At 43.3% G+C, this 22,484-nt stretch overlaps 1 gene segment (V, D, J or C); it reads left to right on the top strand.

The window, feature by feature from the left end:
* Positions 1 to 811: 811 nt before the first annotated feature.
* On the top strand, positions 812 to 22,484 carry LOC137362966 (T-cell receptor beta-1 chain C region-like). The segment is given in 6 exon segments: positions 812 to 886; positions 1,164 to 1,356; positions 19,290 to 19,640; positions 19,960 to 19,980; positions 21,358 to 21,464; positions 22,410 to 22,484. Coding segments are annotated over 6 exon segments (774 nt in total).

Below are 22,484 nucleotides of genomic sequence, written 5' to 3'. Positions count from 1 at the left end.
CTAATTTCATGCCTGAAAAGTTCTGGCTCTAATTCTTAAACTCTGTCCCGGAGATCTAGACTGCACAACCAATGGAGATCGTTTCTCTCCATCTACATCATGCATTCCCCTTAATATCTTGAAAACTTTGCTCAAACCACCCTTTAACCTTCTCTTTTCCAAAGAATAGGAAATGTCGAATCTTTCCTTGCAATTTAACCCTTGGCGTCCAAGAATCAGTCTGTTTAATCTACACTACACTTCCCCCAAGACCAGCATATCCTTCCTAATGTCTGGTGCCCATAAATGCTCAGAGGAACTCCAGATGTGGTGTAACCAGGGCTTTGTATAGCTGAAACACGACTTCTACTTCATTCTACCTATTAACTATTTTGCTTTACTCGTAACTGCTTTCTGAAATAGCCACGCAGTTGTCAAGGGCAACTAGGGATGGGTAACAAATGCTGGCCTTGTCAGTGACGCCCACATCCCATGAATGAGCTAAAAAAAATGGCCTCAACCTCCTCCAGCCCCATACAACCCTCCCTATCCCTGTAACCTCATCCAGCCCCCTACCACCCTCTCTATGTCTGTAACCACCTCCAGCCCCCTACCACCCTCCCTATTTCTGTAACCTCCTCCAGCCTCTACAACACTCCCTATCTCTGTAACCTCCTCCAGCCTCTACAACTCTCCGAGATCTTTGTGATCCTGAAATTCTGGACTGTCCGATTTTCATCGATCCACCATTGAGAGCTGTGCACGTAACCACTCAGCTCTGCACCTTTCTTTCCATCCACCTTGACGATACTAACATACATGTTCCTTTTGCATGTCGGAACCCACTGGAAGGGCTGAACAGTCTATTTTTGTTCCCGTGCTGCTGTCAGCCAATGTTCCTGTACTTGTATGTTCTCCATTGTTGTGAAAGGCTCTCTTGGGATAGAACCACAGAGAGGTGTGAGGTTTTATTCAGGGAGTTAGCTTTTGCTCTGCTGATATTAATACTTCGGAACTGGATCTAAGATTTAGGCAATATCCCATCTACATAAATGTGCAAATATCCATTGTTCGATCGATCCACAATGTATCTGTGCATCCATCCATGTGTTTAGATATCGATACATTACTTGCTTGAGGCTGTACCTGTCTACCCAACGCTGTGTTTTGGTACTGTTGTTTAGTATAGTGTAGGCGGGAACGCCCAGCCTCTACATTTTGGGGAAGGCTCGACTCTAACAGTTTTGGGTGTGTTAGATGTTTATTCGATTAAGCCAGGATGGCTGGGTTCCTATTGCCTGTGTCATGCAGATGTTCCGTCCATGGATCTCTGCTCCTTTACTCCAGCAGGAGAGATGAGAATGACAAGGGAAGAACGTAGGTAAGGCGGTTTCCCGTTACTTTAGTCAGACCAAGACGATAGCCGAACCCCTGCTGTTGACCTTGCTCTGAATCACACGTGAGCCATCTCGCTAACCGAACTAATCGGTCCCCATCCTGCATGCACAACTTACTTAATAATTATGACGAACTCCAAGTAAAATTGTCCAGTATTGTCAGAGCTGTATCTGTGGACATCTGACTAACTGGTCCATACATTGATGCAGAGCCAGTATTGGGAATGTTTCCAGTGTTAATTGCCAACAACCCCGGTTAGTTTATGAGTTTACTTTGGCCAATGACACTCAAAGGCCAATATCAAATATTAATGATCGGGACAATGCAAATTAGCAGGACGCTATTGAGGAATGTTGTGACATGGTGATGTGGGAGCAGGAAGTAACCATCCATCATATTTTGTAGATGCCACGAAGTTAACGTTCCTGGGTGAGTAGAATATTGGTCGAAATATATCAGTGGGCTCAATCAGCACTGAAACTGTTGGGCAGTTTGCTCCCTTCCGTTTGAAGAAAGGGGAGAGAACATGAAATTTGGAAAATTAAACAGTAAGCATTGCAGTAAAGCAGCAAAGGTTAAAACAATTAAACATAGAGGAAAGGCGAGGTGGAGAGTGGAAGAAGGCTAGGGAGGCAACCATATACAGAGAGACACAGATTGGGAGCAAAATACAGACAAAAATGAACAGGAAAAGTCATTGTTAATTCGTGCTGGGATGCATTTATTGCCCACCCACAATTGACTTCTGAGTGGTTTGCTAGGCCATGATTTTATTTTTGTCATGGGATGTTTGCACCGCTGGAAAGGCCAGCATTTGTTGCCCATCCCTAATGGCCCTTGAACTGAGTGCTTTGCAATTTCAGAGGGCAGTTAACAGTCAACTGCATGCTGCAGGTTTGGAGTCCCATATAGGATGGTAGATGGGTTTTTACGACAATCAACGACAGTTTCATGGCACCCTGACAGATTTTTATAAATCGGTTCAATTTAAATCCCATCTGCGGCCATTTGAATTCACACAACCAGAACACTAGCCCGGGCTGCTGGATTACAGGCCCAGCAACATTATCATTTTGCTGGCGTCACGCCTGCGTTCAATGTGTTTTAGGTATTTCCACAGTGTTGTTAAGGAAGGAGTTCCTTTTTTGACCCATTTTCTCAGAGGGCGGATTATTCATTTTCAAACATTGCTCGAATCCCCCGAGAAATGTGTCATGAAGCCAGTGGTGATACTGAACACGAGCCTCCTCTCCCCACCCCCACTACACCATCTAAACTTCTATTCCTTTCTCCCTCATGTCAGGTGCATGGCGATGGGGGTTGGTGTGCAATGAGATCTGCAGGAATGATAACAGCACCGCACACATCAACACGACACCTGGGAAACTTGCACTAGTTTGGCAGATATGGGTCTCTCTGAGTGATAAGATAAGAGATAGCAGTGTGAACGATTTACTGTCTAGAGTAAGTGGCTTCTGTTTGAGGTCCCGTGGCCGGTATGTCCTGAGGTCCTGCACGTTGTAGAAGGTAGAATGTGGGTTATGAAGCGGGTAAGTGATGGGGGAAGGGGAAGGGGAGAAGGGGTGCAACAGAGAGATGGAATGGAGAGAGAGAAAGCAAGAGAGAAAGCAAGCAAGAAAAAAAAGCATGAAAGGAAGGAAGGGAGGAAGGACGGAAGGACGGAAGGGAAGGAAGGAAGGAAGGAAGTAGAGGAAAGGAAGGAGGCTTGAGTGGATGAATGGGCCTGTTCCTGTGTAAGCAGCTCAAGAGGGGCTGAATGGGATTCCTCTTCTTCCTGTATAACAAGGTCTAGAGGGGCTGAATGGCCTCCTGCTGCACCTGTGTAGCAGGCTGACAAGGGGCGGAATGGCCACCTCCTGTTCCTGCTAACAGTTTTGAGACGGAATGAACGGCCTTTAATTATGGTCCAAAGGACTAAAAAACTTTCAGCAGCTCAATCGAAACTGACTTCACCAAGTGAAGCCCTCGGGAGTCTTTGAAGAAGCAGGGCCTTGCAAAATTCGCGTTCTTTTTTGTATGAGTGTCTATCACCGTGGGGACAGGGGGGACACTGTGATAGAATCCAATGCAGCCTCCGTACAAAAACCTCGCTCTACACACCTCGAGGAAGATCAGCAGAAGAGCAGTGGCAACAGAGTAAACGAATAAACATCTCCTCTGGATTATGGCGGGAGCTGGGCCCTTTCAATCTTGTAGATGCCTCAGAATGGTCCAGCTTTATAACCTAGAGCATTCCTCTGGAAAAGAGAATAACTGTGTTATTTGTGTGAAAACTGGTTACTCTTCTACCCCTGAAACACCACCCCGGTGTCTTGGGACCAATATTGATGCTCAACCAACATCACAATGATCTGCTCATTAATCTCACTGCTGTTTGATGGGACTTCCTTGGTCCAATATCAGTTGCTCTGTCTCCCTGTGGTGACCACTTCCTAAACAAACTGCTTCATTGGCTGTAAGCTGCTTTGTGTGTCCTGATTGTCTTGACCAGTGCTTCCTAAATGCTGAGCAGGTCACTTTTAGCAAACTGTTTTCGACCGGGTTCGTGTAACATGATTTGCTGATGTGCGACAACAGCACCACTCAATTTCGGGACCGGCACCAAACTGACGGTGTTAGGTAAGATAAAGGGGTCTTTTGTTCTCTCTACCTTCATGTCTAGCTGTGTGCATTCCAAGCTTACTGCCCCCCCCCCTCCTCCCCGGACAGTTTAACGAGTTAGGCAGCCGGTTAGATCTGTCTCATGACCGCCGAGAATTGCCCCTAATTTCCCTCCTGCCACAAGCATCCGTTTGTCACTTTGGCGCGGTGTTTCTCTCCCCGGGACGACACTGGCCCTTCCTTCTGGTTCGCAAAGACCAGTCCAACGGGACGCCCGCTTGGTGATGTGTTCCACGGTAAACCGCCCGGCACAGACCCGTTCAGCTGCAAGGGTAACAGTTCCCGGGCCAGTTCATGACTGGGTTTAGGCCACTGTGCAGGAAACATAGCTTACTTCGGCGACGGGACCAAGTTAACAGTTTTCGGTAAGGGACTCTGTTCTTCCTATCAGATCAACATCTAGGTTTATATGCGGGGAGTAAGTTCAGATATTAGATGCAGAAAGGGGTTAAATCATGAGGACTTGGTTACTCAGACTAAGCTGACAGTCCCTTGAATCGAGATCATTAAAGGGTCTGATATAATCGAGGTGCTTGAGGTGTTGGATCGATAGAGAGAAACTGCTTCTTCAGGTTGGGGGGAGTCCAGAACAATTTAAATTCGAGCCGTTCAGGGGTGATATCAGGAACTCTCCCCGCACCCCCCACAACAAAATAATATGCTGTTGAGGCTGGGCATCGATTGATAAGTTCAAATTCAAGATTGTTAGATTTTTGTTAAACAGAAGTATTGACAGTTACAGAACCAAGGTGGGATGATGGAGTTAAGATTCAGAACAACCCTGATCTAACTGCATGGTGGAAGAGGCTCGAAGGGCTGAACAGCCACCTCCTGTCCCCCTGTTCCAACACCCTTTACGGGCCATTGAAACAGTCAGAACTTCAATGGAATAGACTTAACAATCTAGACTAGAGGGGGATTTTGCGACAGCCCCATACCATTGTGTAATGCTAGAGAAGCATATTTCGGAGATGGGACCAAACTGGTGGTTTTAGGTGAGTGAATGCATTCCTAATGCTGGAAAAGTTAATTCAATTTGGGAATTCACGTGGGGTGGTCCAGGGAGTGAAAATATGGGAATTTGGTGAATTGATTTCGACTCTTGAGCTGCCAAAGGGAGACCTACAACTGCTGAATTCACGTCACTGGATGGAAAGGGGTTTGAGTGGGGACATAAGGTAGGGTCTCTAAAATAAACAGTGTAAACAGCAATTGCAGCTGCAAATGAGAACAGAACAAGAGGACACAGGCACAGAACGAAAACTGTCAGATTCAATTCTTCAGTATGCCGTTATGGACTGCATATGATTAAAAAAGCAGAGGCTCTGGATAGAGCAAAACAAAACATATTTACAAGTGAGCTCCCAAAACTGAGAGAATATAACCACAGGAAAGAATGAAGAGGCTGGTGCTGTTTTCTCTAGAAAAGAGAAGGCTGAAGGGAATAACCTGATCGAGGTATTTAAAATTATGACAGAGGCAAGATGATTCTACTTGTTGGGGAGACCAGAACCAGGGGACCATCAATATAAGACAGTTACTAATAAATCCAATATGGAATTCAGGAGAAGCCTTTTCAACCAGAGAGTGGCGAGAATGTGGACCTCGCTACCACAGGGAGTGGGCTGAGGCGAATAGCAGAGATGTATTTAAGAGGGAAGCTGGATAAACATATGGGGGAGAAAGGAATAAAAGGACCTATTGATGGGGTGAGATGAAGAGGGTGTGAGAAGGATAATGTGTAGCATTTAATCGGCTAGGATGTAGTGGGCTGAATGGCCTGGTTCGGTGCTGAAGTGTCGATATGATTTGATGTATTCCCCATTAACCTGAAGCGTTTAAATGGATGAGAAATATCAAAAGGGATTTTTTAAATTTGTGAATGGAGACTGGGTGTAGAATGCACATTGAACGGCCTGGGAAACGTGAGCTGAAAGTCCAGGGCAGATTGCGAATGATCTTTCCTCATTTACCAGAATCATGCCGGAATTAAATTGTGGGGGCAGGTTGCTTAGAGATGTTGAGCATTGGAGATTAAGGATTGATCCAACTGATGTGTTTAAGATAATGAGAGGATTCGATAGGGCAGATAGAGCTGCAATTTACGCGGGTGTCAGAGCCCAGAACAAGGGTGAGGGTGGAGGGGAGCATTAGCTTAACATTAAAGCTTGGCCGTTCAGGGGTGATGCCAGAAAGGACATAACTGAACAAACGGTGGTGGAAATCTGGGCCTCTCTCCCCTATGAAACTGCTGAGGCCACAGGGTCAATTGTCACTTCCCAATCTGAGAATAATAGAGCCTTGTTAGGAAAAGGGTTTGGAACACAAACAGGCTGATGGGGTTACAATACAGATGAGTCATGACCTCACTGAATGTCAGAACAAGCTCGATGGGCTGAATGGCCTACTCCAGCGACAGCATTTCTATGTTCCTTTGTGCCAATACTCCTGGAGGTTCTTTCTAGTTGTGAAAGGCTCCTTCAGGACATGAATCAGAGAGAGGTGAGAGGTTTTGATGCAGGGATTTAGCTCTGTGCTCTTCTGATATTTACTACTTCGGAGCTGGTACCAAGTTAACTGTTTTAGGTACGTTACCGTCTATATAAACATCTATTGTTCCATCATCCATAATGTATCGGTCTGTGTATCCATCTTTATGTTTATCTATCGACATAGCTACTTTTCTGTCGGTGTATATGTCTATCCAAAGGTGTGTTTTGGTAATGTTGTTTAGTATAGTGCAGGCGGGAGCTACCAGCCTTTACATTTTGGAGAACGTTCGGCTCTAATAGTATTGGGTGAGTTAGACTTTCATTCAATGAAGCCAGGGATGCTGGGTTCATCTTGTCTGTGCAGGCTGGTGGTCATCTGATGGACTGGCTCTCTGCTCCTTTTCACCAGCAGGAGAGAGAAGCATGAATGGGGAGGAGTGTCTATGAGGAGGCTTCCCCTTGCCTTCCCCAGACACAGTGAGAAATGAATCCGTTCTGTAAGCATTGTTCTAACTGGCACGTTCGCCAACTGAGCTATCTGGTCCCCAACTTGTGTGTAGAAGTTAATTAATAATTATGAAGAACTCCATGTAAAATCTTCCTGTATTATAAGCACTGTATCTGTGGACATCTAACAGATTCACAGATGGATGGATAGACGGTACTGTGAATGTTGCTAGCTTTAATGGTCAAGCCCCCCCTCCCCCACCTCCCCACCCGGTTATTTTATGGGTATACTTTGTTGTATGGTCAGCTCATGTTAGTCAAAGGGCAATATCAAATATTAATGAGATGGACACTGAAAACTGGCAGGGCGCAATTGAGGAATGTTTTTGTGTTGTGACATAATGATGTGGGAGCAGGAAATAACCAGCCATCATATTTCGGAGATGGCACTAAGTTAACAATCCTGGGTGAGTGAGATATTTGTCGAACCATATCATTGGTCTCAGTAAGTATTAAAACTGTCAGCAAGTTTTCTCCCGTCAATTTGAAGAAAGGAGAGAGAAGGTAAACTTGAGAAAAAACAAAGAGTAATGAAGCAACAGTTAAAAAAACTAAACATAGGGGAATGGCGAGGTGCAAACGGAAGAAGGCTAGGGAGACAAACCATATCTACAGAGAAACAGATTGGGAGCTAAATGCAGGCAAAAGGGGATTGAAAATTAGAGAGAAAAAGATGGGAGAGGTGGAGACAAAGACAAAAAAAATGACAAAACGAGGTAAAGACTGAAAGGGCGGGATAATAAATGCAACCCAATACAAAATGATGCAACTGCACTTAATTAACCGGTGTGCAGAGAGTTAAAGATTCCCTCACTCTGTTACAACTGTGTAACATTGTGTCAGGGAGCAACGACTACACATTTGGCGATGGCACAAACCTCGTGGTTTTAGGTAACTGATTAACGTGGCGTCAGTCAGAATCATTCCGCACGGTCTGATATGGTATAGTCTGATTGAAATTTACAAGATTAATATATGAAGATAACGCTAATCATATTTCCTATTCAGGTGCCACCTGTTTCTTAACAATGACCGATTGTGTGTGTGGAAATCAACAAGTGATAGCTGTCTGGGAAATCAGACTCTGAATGACCTCCCCCTGTCCCTAATGTTACTCCAGCGGTTTAATGCGAGGAGTGAGTTAGAGAGAGAGCTAGGTCAAAAAAAGGGTTAATATGTTTGAAATGACCAGTTGATGATGCTGGAACAGACCATCATTGGTGAAGGATTCACAAGGAGTTCCGTAAGGAAGTGAGGATTAACATTTACAAATCACTGGTTAGGTCCCAGCTGGAGCATTGTGTGCAGTTCTGGGTACCACACTTTATGAAGGCCTTAGATAGGGAGCAGAAATGATTCACCAGAATGGTACCAGAGATGAGGGGCCTCAGATAGTTGTAGAGACTGGAGAACCTGGAATTATTCTGCTTTCAACAGAGAAGGTTAAAGGGAGATTGAAAAGAGGTGTTCAAATTAATGAAGGTTTTGGATAGAGTTAATAATCAGAAACAGTCTCCATTGGTAGAAGGGTCGGTAACCAGAGGACACAGGTTTTGAGGCAATTGACAAAAAGGACCAGAGGCGGGATGAAGAGACATTCTCCCACAAAGGTAGTTACTGTGATCGGGAAGGCACATCTGAACTGGTGGTGGAAGTTGGTTCAGTCGTGACTTTCAAAATGGAAATTGATAGATACTCGAAGGGAAATATCCAGGACTATGTTAAAACCCTTTCATGAAGTCAGCAGAGGTCCTATGGGCCGAATGGTCTCCCCTTCAGTAATGTATATTTCTGATTCTATGACCTTGCTCGTGAGCCACAAATGTAAATTAGGAGATATATAAATTAAGGAGATGTGATCTACAAACCCTTTCGAGGACAGGGTCCAAGTGTGATATAGGCAAGACCTGCACCTCGCCTTATGAAGTTTTGTTACAAGGGTCTCTCATTGTGTTCTGGCAATCAATATTACTTCGGAAGCGTTACCAAGTTAGTAGTGGCAGGTGAGTCCAGGAATGTTAGGCCAATTCTGAGAATGCATGTTGTCTGAAATGGTCGGAAAGATGCTTAAGGCTCCGGGTTCATTGGAGAAAGACATTTTTCCAATGCATTTAAGACACAAACAGAGACAGAGAGAGAGAGAAGGAGAAAGACTGATTCTTGAACTGGATCTGTGTTTAAAGAAGGGAAAATTTCTCCCATTTAGCTGATCATGGACAAACAAACAAGAGCTGTATTATTCACTCAAATATTCGGCAACCTTTCAGGGACCAGTATAGTTTAGTAACAGGGCTGAAACACTGTGTTCTGGAAGCTACGAGTATTTCTTCGGTGACGGGACAAAACTGACTGTGTTGGGTGAGTTGGACGTTCTTTGAAAAAAAAATGATTGTAGCTCACGCTGTTTCTGAGTTTCAGTTTGCAACTGAAATGTTGCATTGACAAATAACAAAAAAATTTCAGGCAGCATTTCCAATGTGCATAAAAGGCAGAATACATGGAAAATACTAAGATGCACAGGGAAATACATTTTTTTAATTCGTTCGTGGCATGTGGACCAGAATTTATTGCCCATCCCTAATTGCCCTCTGAGTGGTCTGCTAGCTCATTTTTTTTCATCAGATATGGGCGTCGCTGGCAAGGCCAAGTTTTGCTGCCCAACCCTAATTGCTCTTGGACTGGGTGGTTTGCTGTTTCAGAAGGCAGTTGAGAGTCAACTGAAGTCTGAAGTCACTTATATGACAACAGGCGGGGTTTTCTGACAATTGACGATAGTTTCATGCAGTTAAACCAGACTTTCATTTATCAGTTGAAGTTTAATTCCTCTAGCTACCCCCGGGATTTGAACCAGAACATTACTAGCACAGTGACATTATCACTTTGCAACCATCGCCCCTGCACTCAATGGGGTGTAGGTCTTTCCGCAGTCCTGTCAGGGAGGGAGTTGCAGATTTGTGAACCGTTTTCTCAGAGGGCAGATTATTTGTTTCCAAAAAATGCTGTCATCGTTCTTCCCCCAGAATGAGTGAAATAAAACATCATAATTACATTTAATTATATAGAATTTACAGTGTGTCAGCAAGCCAGTGGTGAAACTGCACACGAGCCTCCTCTCACCCTTACTTCATCTAATCTTCTATTCCTTTCTCTCCCATGTCTTTTTCCAATTTACTCCTTGAAAGCATCTCCAAAATCCATCTCAACCCATTCCCTGTGGTAGTGCATTCCACATTATTACCACTATCTGAGAAACGAACTTCCCTTTCTATTCCTCACAATGATTTTCTAATTAACATTATAATGCCCTTAACATAAAGAGTCAAATCTCCAGTGCATTCTGTGTGAGGTTTTGCATCAGTGCACCAGCTTCATTGCTCTTCGACCTGTAGTTATACTATTGTCATGTAACATTGTGTACAGGAAATACTCTGTATTACTTCGGTGACGGGACAAAATTGATTGTTTTAGGTGAGCACAGAACTGAAGCTTTTGTTGTTTTCGTTAATGAGGATCCTTGAGATTCTCAGACGAAATTAGATGCTCTAAAATACATCATGTTCTCGGTCACAGGATCACCTCGCCGATTTATATTGGCAGCCGGACCTGCAATATCTTGGTTTAAACATCTTTCACCTTTGTTTTCAACTCACCCCAAGGCCTCGCTGTCTCCCTGTCCCTGCAACGTCCTCCGGCCCCTACAAACCTCCCTATCCCTGTAACCGCCTCCAGCCTCTATAACTCTCCTTATCCCTGTAACATCCTCCAATCCCGACAAATCTCGCTGTCTCTGTAACCTCCACCAGGCCCTATAACTAACCTTTTGTTCTCCTGTCCAATATCTAGGGTGCATTGCCGCTGTCTTTACATCACACATTAATAGTATGTAAATCTACAATTTGAGTACATCATTTCGAAGACGGTGCATTTTAGCATTTCTAACTTGATGGGAGTTTTAACACTGACAGGCATCACTGTGCTCAAATAACTACGATTATACTTTTGGCGATGGGACCAAGTTAGTAGTTTTCGGTAGGTGAACGGTTACACCATTGTATTCATTTTACAGTTTAATTGCTATTATGTTGCCTCCAATGGGGAGTGGCGAGGGTTTAGTTAATGATTTGACCCAATCTCCAGCCTGCCTTTAAAAGAGATTAATTTGCTTCTCTTTTAGAGTAACACTATTGTTAAATTGTTCCATTCACTATCTACTGGGATAGTCAAACTTGATAAAGCCATTTGTTGGTCTATTGTTATATTCTGTGATTGCCCACAACTCTCCATTATTCTAGTTATCAATGGGAATATTAAGAATCTCATTGTAGCTTTTTATGTGAAACTAAAGCCGTACTGGGATGTCGAACATCAGATATTTTGATGGAAAACCCTCTGATTTCACCTCTCGCAGAGGAATTCGTAGTAAAAGTACATGATAATAATTGATTGTAAAAGATCTCTGGAACTCCCTCTTCAACAAAAAGCTGTGAATCCTGGAGGGCGATTAGACCTGACAAAATTGAGATGGAAATAACTTTGTTTGGGGAGGTTATCGAGGGATATCGAGATCAGAATGGTAAATGAAGTGAGGTACAGATCAGCCTTTGAATAGAGGAGCAGGATAGAGGGGCTGAATGGCCGCCTCCTGGTGCAATAGGTTGTCTGGAGGGTAATAGTTTTGTAATGGGAGTGTAACACTGTGTTATGGAAAGACCGAACCATTATATTTTGGCCAAGGGACCAAGCTCACAGTTTTGGGTATGTAAATGTTAAAGACTTTGTTTGTCTAACTAGTCCTTGAAGCGGCCAACACTCCCAGCTTATACACACTACTGAGTCAGCGGCGCTTGAGATGGCTTGGCCATGTGAGCCGCATGGAAGATTGCAGGATCCCCAAAGACACATTGTACAGCGAGCTCGCCACTGGTATCAGACCCACTGGCTGTCCATGTCTCCGCTATAATGACGTCTGCAAACGCGACATGAAATCGTGTGACATTGATCACAAGTCGTGGGAGTCAGTTGCCAGCGTTCGCCAGAGCTGGCGGGCAGCCATAAAGACACGGCTAAATTGTGGCGAGTCGAAGAGACTTAGTAGTTGGCAGGAAAAAAGACAGAGGCGCAAGGGGAGAGCCAACTGTGCAACAGCCCCGACAAACAAATTTCTCTGCAGCACCTGTGGAAGAGCCTGTCACTCCAGAATTGGCCTTTATAGCCACTCCAGGTGCTGCTTCACAAACCACTGACCACCTCCAGGCGCGTATCCATTGTCTCTCGAGATAAGTAGGCCCAAAAGAAAGAAAAGAAAGAAGAAGGGATAGTCTATCATCATATTCTGCAGTTTCCCATTACTGTCCAATTTTCGAATTATCAACCAGCACATCGACAATCTTATTATCCTTTCAAAAATATAGAAAATGCTGTGTGACATTAAACCGACAGAGAAGTGCATTGGGTTGTCTAACGTAGAATGTTATGGTGGAAATGCCTTCTTGTGATTGGCTGAATTGTTTTGGAATTGGGAGACATTCCTCAGGCTCTTTTCTCAGGAGGGTTATTGGGTGGAGTAGAATCCAGGATAGACATGGCTGTAAAGACATGACCCTAATACTTTTGTCAATCCATACTTTATGGGCTTGCAGCCAAAATTAAGTCAACAATTCTGAGCTGTTGCCGCATAAAATTGTTAACCTCACACTAATTAATAAAAATGACCACTTCGATTTTGTTTTAGAAGATTGTGCTTTGCCTTCATCCGTATAAAATTCAATCCCATTCTTAAACAGAGTTTGTTCAGCTTGTTATGATTAACGTCCTGAAGCAGTGATCTTCTGGAATGAATGCTCACTGTTGATAATGGGACAGACTTCTAAAAAAAACAGTTGATGGAAATAATTAGACAAATATGCATGTTGGACACAAGAATACCACTCTGCCCATCTTACTAGAGTCGGCTGTTGGGAAATGTTCTCCAATTCGCCTCCCTCACCCCTTTTCTTTCTATACAGCCCTGCAATTTTCGCCTTTTTGAACTATGATCCAATTCTTTTTTGAAGTTCAATATGCAATCAGTATCTATCACACTTTCAGGTAATGCATTCCATATCACAACAAGTCGTTGTGTAAAGAAATGGCCCCCTCAATAAACATCTGGATCTTTTGCCAATTGCCTTAAATCTATGTTCTCTGGTTGTGAAATCTCCGGCCAGTGGAATCAGTCTCCCCCTACTGATTCTAACAAAGCCCTTCATGGCTTTGAAATCAACTATTAAATCTCTCCTTCACCTTCTCTGGGAGAACAATCCCACCTTCTCCAGTCTGTCCACATAACTGAGTCCCTCATTTCTAGGACCATTCCAGTAAATCTCTCTCTGCACGCTCTCCAAGACCTTGACATCCTTCCAAAAGTGTGGTGCCCTGAATTGGGCACGAGACTCCAGCTCAGGCCTAACTGAGGGCCCTGGTAGTTTTACAACTGGCCTGTGACATTGTGTTCAGCTGGGACCTCGATCTCTTACTTTGGCTCTGGGATTACGTTCTAGGTAGGTAAACAAGAATAGATCTCAATATTCAAATTTTATTCGCTCTAAGTGTTCATTCATTGCTTCGTAATTCTGCCAAAACTCACAAACCTGGCCACATACTGGAAAACTTGAGTAAATTTGTATCCCAAGATGCACAATTTTTCAAAGACAACGTTACCAGACTTCTCTGTGTCTACCCTCTGGAACCCCCCAACCCTTTCATAATCTTAGACGCCTCTTTCAGGTCACCTCTAAGCCTTCTCTTATCTATCATAATGGCTATTCAGTCTTTCCTGATAGGTAAATATGTATGAAGACGAGAACTGTGCACAGTGATCCAAGTGTGGTCTAACCGAGGGATATGGAGACCAGAACTGTGCACAGAGCTCCAAGAACGTCTAAGCAAATTTTACCATAATTTCTCTGCTTTAAAATGGAATGGTGGAGAAAAGGACAGACAAATCTACACATTGCTATTGGTTGAATTATAATTGTTCAAAGGTGTCAGAGCATTCGATGAAGTATCGTGTAATCATTGGTCCCCAGCAGTTTTAATACTGCTTTGTAACACTGTGTTCTGGAAACAGCACACCTCTCCGCTTTGGCGATGGGACAAGATTAACAGTTCTGGGTATGTAAAACCGAGCGATTAATCTTCACCAATGTAAAAGCAGAGAGGCAAGGCTCAACTAGTAGTGATTATCTTAAAGGCTGAACTCAGGAAGGGCCACTGTCGAGTTCATAACAGATGCAAACCCGAGTCAACGATTTTGAAAGGACTCCAATCAAACACAAGAAGCCACAAAGGACCATTCATCCCTTGAGCCTCTTACACCATTCACTTAAATCATGGCTGAGTTTTATCTTAGCTCCAGCTACCGTCTTTGGTCCCATAACCTTTAACACACTTACCCAACAAAAATGATTGAATGTAATAAACAAAGACTAGATCTAGTCAAGGTTGTAGAAGATTAGATACTAAATGGCAAACTCACCTAGTCTTCCTTCAAGAAAATAACTAAATTGAGTGCATAAGGAATTGACTTACATTTATGATGAAACACTATTTCAAATCAGAATTCAAAGTGAGAGGTACGTGGCAATGTCCAAACAGTTTAACAATTTCACTACTTGCTTTCTTGGCATACTAAATAAATATAGGGAACAAGCTACTGCATTGGCAGTCTACGGGAACTGTTAGGCAATCCTAGTTTTCTGATAGGAATGTAGCATTGTGGATGTAACTACTAACTTTCATTTTGGCCCCGGTTCCAAATTAACAGTGTTGGGTAAGTTTTAAAAAATGTAACGTTTTGAGTGCGTCAATTAAGTTAGTTGTATATTTACCCATGGCATTGCACTCCAGTACATAACTGCACAGTGCTGTATGTCTGACCCTGCTACCCAGATTTCCCTCGTTGCCCCACTTATTACCAAATTATCGTAATAATTATTATATTTATTTCGCAATATTTCAGCAAGATGTATTCTGAAAACAAGTAGGATAAAGCAGAGAAGATTAAGTGGTGGTGGGAGGATTGATACCAGGGAGAAAGGATTTCAGCTTTGTAGAGAGACTGGAAAAGCTGAATATTGTTCTCCTTGGAGCAGAGAAGGTTAAAGAAGATTTGCCAGTGTGGTACCAGGGATGAATGACTTCAATTGTGTGGAGATACTGGAGAAACTGGGGTTGTTCTCCTCAGAGAAGAGAAGGTTAAGGTGGGAATTAATATCATATTCAAAATGTCCAAAATCATATGTTTTGTAATAGAGTAAATAAGAATAACTCATTTCTGCTGGGAGAAGGGTCGGTAAGCAAAGAGAACAGATTTGTGATTGGCAAAAGAAACAAAGAGGGAGATGAGTATTTGCTTTTACACAGCCAATTGTTGTGATGTGGAATGCACTGCCTGAAAATAGCTCAAACAATGCATTTGATGCATACTTGAAGGCTAACAAATGTAGGGTTATGGTGAAACAGCAAGAAGCTCTGGGTGTTCGCAGAAGATTGAGCAACCTGAAGGCTTAATTCTAATTGGTATCCTCTGATGCAGTGCGACATCGTACTTGTCTGCATCTTTAATATTGACTAATATCCAATAATAACAGCAAACAAAGCACAGGGCTTCCTTTGCAGGGGATCAGCTAGCATTCCAAAGCAGAGAAGTTACATGAAACTTATATAGAACTTTGGTTAGATTGTTGCAATTACAATGAATTTCGATGTAAAATCCCCAGCACCAACTCCATCCATCTGGAGGGGAGAGACACTCTTGTTAGTTTTCGTGTAGGGTTGCAGCATGGTGCTTCAGGATATGAACAGTATTCTGGAGGGGGCACGAAGCTAAGCGTTTCGGGTGAGTAGCTGACAGTACAAGAGGTCTCAGTTAATGATGGATGGACCAAGGTCTGCTGTTGTTATACGGATGCAGTTCTCTAATTGTGGGGAGGGATTTTAGCAGATGAACACGAGGATTCATTTCACGTGTAGGGGACATTTACGCGGGATTCGTGCATAGTTCTGTCAGTGAGGCGGTGGCTCCTTATTTCTGTAACTTCCTCTGGACCTAAAAGAAACCATGATGATTTCTCTGTGCTCCTCCAATTCTGGCCTCTTGTGCATCCTCCCCTCCCTCGAACCCACCATTGGCGGCTGTGCCTTCAGCTGCCTGAGCCCTAAACCCTGGAATTCCCTCCTTAAACACCTCTGCTTCTCTCCCTCTCTCCTTCTTTAAGAAGCATCTTAGAACCTACTTCTTTGACAGGTCACCTGTCCCTAATATCTACTTCGATAACTCGGTATCAAGTTGCTGTCTGAGTTGCTCTGATGGCGTGATTTTTCACTGCATCAACGGTGCTAGTTAAATGCAATTTTTTTGTTGTTATTAATCACCAGGTAGGCCTCGCCTTGAGTATTGTGACCAATTCGTGGCTAACACACTTTAGGAAGGATGTCAAGGCCATAGAGAGGGTGCAGAAGATGTTTACTAGAATGGTACCAGACATGGGGAGGTTTCACTTGTGTTTAGAAATGGGAGAAGCTGGGATTGTTCTCCTTAGAGCAGAGAAGGCGAAGGGGAGATCAATGTTGTTTCAGTAAACTTATTCTTAAAATAAAGACACATTCGCAAGTAACCAGGAAAAGCAGACAAAATATAAAGGGAAAATTAATTGAAGACAAACAACAGCGTGGCGAATCCCAGAGGGAGGAAGTCCCAATAAAAGTACAATTGTTAAGACCAAAATTAAACTTGTGTTCAGCCCCTTTGGAAACAGGTAGATTTTGGACAGCAACGTGCGCAAGGCATTTTCTTGTATTGCAGCAAAGGTACCAAACTAACTAGTTCTAGGTAAAGACGCACCATTGTCAAACTGCATCTGTCAATTGCAGCTCAACTGGTTGAGAAAGAGACCAGTTCTCAAAATGCTGCTTGGGTTTAAGTATTTCAGTGAAGTTACACAATGGTAACACTCTTACCTCCGAGTCAAAAGAAAAAGCGAATTCCACATTGTCACTATTCTCTGGGTGAAGAGACGTCTCCTGAAATCTCCAATGGTTCAATATTCAGAACAGAAATATAACAAGATTAGGCATCAGTCATTGTGTTAATGATTTTATCATTTTAATATTCATGGAATTCTCACAGAGTCTTGACTGTAAACCCAAACCTGTTCAGGTATTTCTTTCGCAATATTACGCTCATAGAGCTTGAGAGTTGAAGAACTGACTGTGGAGTGTAGTCACTGTTGTAATGTAGGGAAAGATTTCAGCCAAAATGCGCACAGCAAGATCCCACAAGCATCATTGCACTAAATGACCAGATAACCGGAAATGGTGGATGTGAAGTGTTGAATGAGGGATAAATATTGGCTCGGACACACTCCCCTTATTTTCTTTGAGCCAATACATTGTTTCTCAAACGGTACAATTTTAAATTGGGTGCAGGAACAGAGAAACCAGGGGGATGTATGTTCATAAATCTATGAAGTTGGCAGGGCAGGTTCAAAAGGCTATCAAAAGGCACACTGAATCCTTTTGGCTCTGTAAACAGAGGCACAGAGGGCAAAAGCAAAGCTGTTATCATGAACATTTATAAAACACTGTTTAGGCCTCAGTAGCAGCATTGTGTTCCATTTTGGTGCCACCCTTTGGAAAACAGGTTAAGTCCCCAGAGAGAATGCAGAGTAGATTGACTGGAATGGTTCCAGAGTTAAGGAAATTCAGAAATCGTGAAGGGATTGTAGAAGCTGGGATTGTTCTCCTTAGAGCAGAGAAGGTACAGGGAAAATTTTAATCGAGGTGCTGAAACTCAGGAAGGCTTTCGATAGAGTTAAAAGGGAGAAACCTTTTTTTCCAGTGGTAGGAGGTTCGGTAACCAGAAGGACACAGATTTAAGGTCGTTGGCAAAAAAAAAGGGGGGATGAGGAAATATTTTGTTTAAACAGCGATTTGTTGTGATTTGGAATGTAATGCCTGACATGGTGCTGAAAGCAGATTCAATAGTAGCTTCACTTCAAAAGTAGCTTTCAAAAGGGAAATAGAGAGAGTTTGAAGGTACATAGTTTACTGGGTTATGTGAGAAGAACAGGGTGGGGAGTAGGATTAATTGGCTAGTTCTACCAAAGAGCTGGAATTCACACAACAGGCCGAATGGTCCCCTCCTTTCATGTGTGAGTTTACGGTAGCACTAATTATTAAATATTACATTTGGGGGAAGAGACAAGAGTAGGATTAGAATCATAATACAGCACAGAGGGGGGCCATTCAGCCCATCGAGTCCATGCCAGCTCTCTGTCTGGCAATCCAATCAGTCCCACTCCCTCGCTCTATCCCTGTGGCCCTGCAAGTTAATTTGCCTCAAGTGTCCATCCAATTTCCTTCTGAAATCATTCATTGTCTCTGCTTCCACCACCCTTGTAGGCAGCGAGTTCCAGGTCATTACCACACGTGGCTTAAAAGTGTCCCTCCTCACATCCCCCTGCATCTTTTGCACAGCACCAGAAATCCGTCTCTTCTGGTCCTTGTACCAACAACTAATAGGTGACGCATTTCTTTGTCTACCTTATCCAAATCCGTCATAGTCTTGGACACTTCTATCAAATCTCCCCTCAATCTCCTTTGCTCCAAGCAGAACAATCCCAGCTTCTCCAACCTAACCTTGTAGCTAAAATCCTTCATCCCTGGAACCATTCTGTTAAATATCCTCTGTACCCTCTCAAGGACACTCACAACCTTCCTCAAATGTGGTAATCAGAAGTGGCTGCAAAACTCTAGTTGTTTCCGAACCAGAGCTTTAGAAATGTTCCCCATAACTTCCCTGATAGGAAAGGGCTCTAGATAATGGGACATGGTGAGTGATAGCCTGGTTATTGAGAACAGGCTGGCCCAGAGTTCAGGGTAACACTTTTCAGATAGACAGGAGAAACTCTTTCATAATGAGACAGACTTGTACTTCACTCAATGACGAAGAGGTTCAGATGATCAGTTTCTGCCACTTTGGGTTAAAATGTACAAAAGCAGGTCGAGGTTGCAAACTGATTCTACGTTTTATGACTGATCGGTGTTTGGGAAACAGAGAGGTTTATTCTGGAGTTGGCACAAAATTAACTGCTCTGGCTAGAATTGAAAGGTTGATATTGTTTGGTGGTTTAAAATTCTCAAGACGGGTTTCATACTCATCCATATTGTCTTCATTTACTTTTCCTGCAGGCGAAAACGATACGATTAGGCCTGCCAAAGTTACTGTCTTTGAGCCCTCTCCCGAAGAGATTAGAGAAAAGAAAAAAGCCACTGTGGTCTGCCTCGTCAGCGACTTCTACCCCGACAACATCAAGATCCACTGGCTTGTCGATGGCAAGGAGAAAGATGCCAATGACACGAACATTCACACTGATCTCAATGCCATCCTATCAAAAGAAAATACATCTTACAGCATTAGCAGCCGGCTGAGATTCGACGCCCTAGATTGGGCTCGGTCCAAGAACGTTGAGTGCAGAGTAGATCTCTACACTAACGAATCAGTGCCGACAACAAGCAGTTCAACATTAGCTGTCAAAGCAGGTAGGCACACTAGTGAGACCAATACCATTTTATTTCAGCTTCAAAGAAATCAAAAGTTGCATTTATATAGCACCTGTGCTCTTATGAAAGTACGAATAAGCAAGTAGATGTATCAGTAAGTCAATAAATAAATAAATAATTCATGAAATAGAACAATATTGTCGTGTAAAGGGGAAGATATGGTTAAACACTCAATTAAAATGACTCTCAATATATTAGACTACAGTGCGGGACTCAATTGTGATAATCTACATTTACACAGTAATTTCATAAAATATTCTGATGCTGAATGTTTATTGATTTCTCTTTCTTTTCCCAGAAATGTGCGGTATAAGTAAAGGTGAATATCTATCTGCTTCTATCTGTATCTGGTCTCCACACTTTGTAAAGGAGGTGAAGGTCCTTGAGAGGGTGCAGAGGAGATTTACCACAATGGTTCCAGAGATGAGGAATTTTAGCTACAAAGTTACATTGGAGAACCTGGGTTGTTCTCCTTGGAGAACAGGAGATTGAGGGGCTATTTGACAGAGTTGTACAAGATTATGACAGGTTGACAATAGGTAGACAAAGAAAAGTTGTCCCCATGAGTTGCTGGCATAAGGATTGGGGGGGGGGGGGTCACAGTTTTCAGGCTTTGGGAAAAAGATGCACTGGGGGGGGGCGGGGGGGGATGTGAGGCAGAAGTGTTTTATGCAGCGAGTGGTAATGACCTGGAAGTCACTGTCTACGAGGGTGGTGGAAATGGAGATAATGAATGATTTCATAAGGAAACTGGACGTACTGTTGAGGGTAATTAACTTGCAGGGCAATGGAGATGGAATTGGAGAGCTGGACTGATTGGATTGCTCTGTAGAGATCCTGCATGGACTCGATGGGCCGAATGACCTCTTTCTGTGCTGTAATGACTCCATGACTCAAAAAATATTCACCAATAATTCTGGAATTATTACTGTGTCAGACACTTCATGTATATTCTCATTTCAACATTTCCAAGCTGTAGTTTTACAGTTATACATACTATCATGCACAACGAGTTTATGAGAAAACTCCTCTGGGAGGGAAAGGCCGTTGGAATTTCGAGACCAGCCGAGTCGAATGATATAACCTCACGGTCCTCTTGGGTTCACGACCTCAGGGAAATATGTTGCCCTGTGATGAGGGAGAGGGGACGCCTGGGGATGGGAGGGGAGGGAGCTGTGTACACTTGTCTTAAAACGTACAATTCCTTGGGAGTTCATAGTGTGAATCTGGCGTGGAGATAAAAGGGACAGTTCCACTTCCCAGAGGTTAAATTAGTTTAACACATCATCTCAAAGAAGGTTCCTCCAAAGTTGCAGTGCAGCACACACGCTGTCTACTGGCACTGGGAGAGTCAGTCTGGATTATGGGGTTCATGTCTTTGGACTGGGTCTTGAACCCACAATCGTACGACTCAGACAGGAGAGCGTTACCCACTCAGCTCGAGCTGATACATACGTGAGCCATAGCTGACACATAAGTTACAGCGGCCCCAATTCAGATCGGCCATATTGCTGAACTCCATTTGTAGTAAGGAATACCCCAGGGCTCCTTGCGTCAAAGGGAGATCAGTTCTGCTTTCGCAGCTCGACCCTTACATTGGGCTCCTTCACTGACACACATTACATTTTCACGCAGTAGCATTTCTTGCCTTGAGAGAACAGAGATTGCAACATTTTCTGTTACATTTATTTTACAGAGGCGAAAATCCAAAGCATGGCAACAGCAAAACTGACATACCTGATCCTCATCTGCAAAAGCATCTTTTATGCAATTTTCATCTCAACAATTGCTTGGAAAACTAAGGTAAGATTAAAGTTACTGAAGTTCTTAACATAGGTATTGTAATGGTGAAACTGGGTAAAGAAGTTTCTCCTGAATTCCAGACTGAAATTACGAGTGACTATCCGATATTCACGAGCCCACGTTTTGCATTCCTGTTGCACGCAGATGGAATACACCAATTCACTTTCCATTCATTCCTGCGCCCACAACACTAACCAACCAATTTAATCCAGTTGAATACAATTGTCAATGTTCTGGAATTTCCCTTGGAAAATAATTGAACTTATTGTGATTTTACAAGACTTTATATGCAAGGTTAGGAATGCATGAGCAGGAAAGAGCATGTGCATGGTTCGTCTCGATTATTCATGCACATGATGATCTGGTCAGGACACTGATGTCGAGTCATTGGAGAGGGTGAAGGGGCGATTTACTTGAACGGTATCAGGGTTGAGGGACCTCAGTGATGTGAGGAGAATACGGACGTTGGGATTGTTCTCCTTGGATCAGGGAAGGTTAAGGAGAGATTTAATAGAGGTGTGCACAATGATGAAGGGTTTGGATAGGACAACGAATGGGGTAACAGCTTCAAAGAGGCAGCAGGATTGCCCAACCAAGGACACAGCTGTAAGGTGATTAGCCAAGGGAGCAGAGGGGCAGGTGAGAAATATATTTTGAGCCAGCGAGTTGTTGTGGTTGAGAATGCACTGGCTGAAAGGGCGGTGGAAGCTGATTCAGTAGTAACTTTCAAGAGGGAATTGGATGAATACTTGTTTGAGGGGGTTGAGGTAGTGGGGGAGGGAATAGTCTCAGGGCTATAGGGGAAAGAACTGTGAAATGGGACTAAATGGACAGCTCTTTCAAAATGCCAGTATAGGCACGCGGGACGAATGGCCTCCTTCTGTTCTGTATCAGTCCATAATTCCATGACGATAATAACGCCCTCTTTTTTTTATCATATACCAGACGTCTTACAGCAAAAGGTTTGACTGATCGTCGCAAATTAATGAACTCAAAAGATGGATAAGCAGCAGAACACAC

Source organism: Heterodontus francisci, unplaced genomic scaffold (assembly GCF_036365525.1).
Source record: "Heterodontus francisci isolate sHetFra1 unplaced genomic scaffold, sHetFra1.hap1 HAP1_SCAFFOLD_454, whole genome shotgun sequence".
Lineage (NCBI taxonomy): Eukaryota > Metazoa > Chordata > Chondrichthyes > Heterodontiformes > Heterodontidae > Heterodontus > Heterodontus francisci.
Note: the sequence above shows the minus strand (reverse complement) of the source record. Positions and strands in the feature narration are given on the sequence as shown.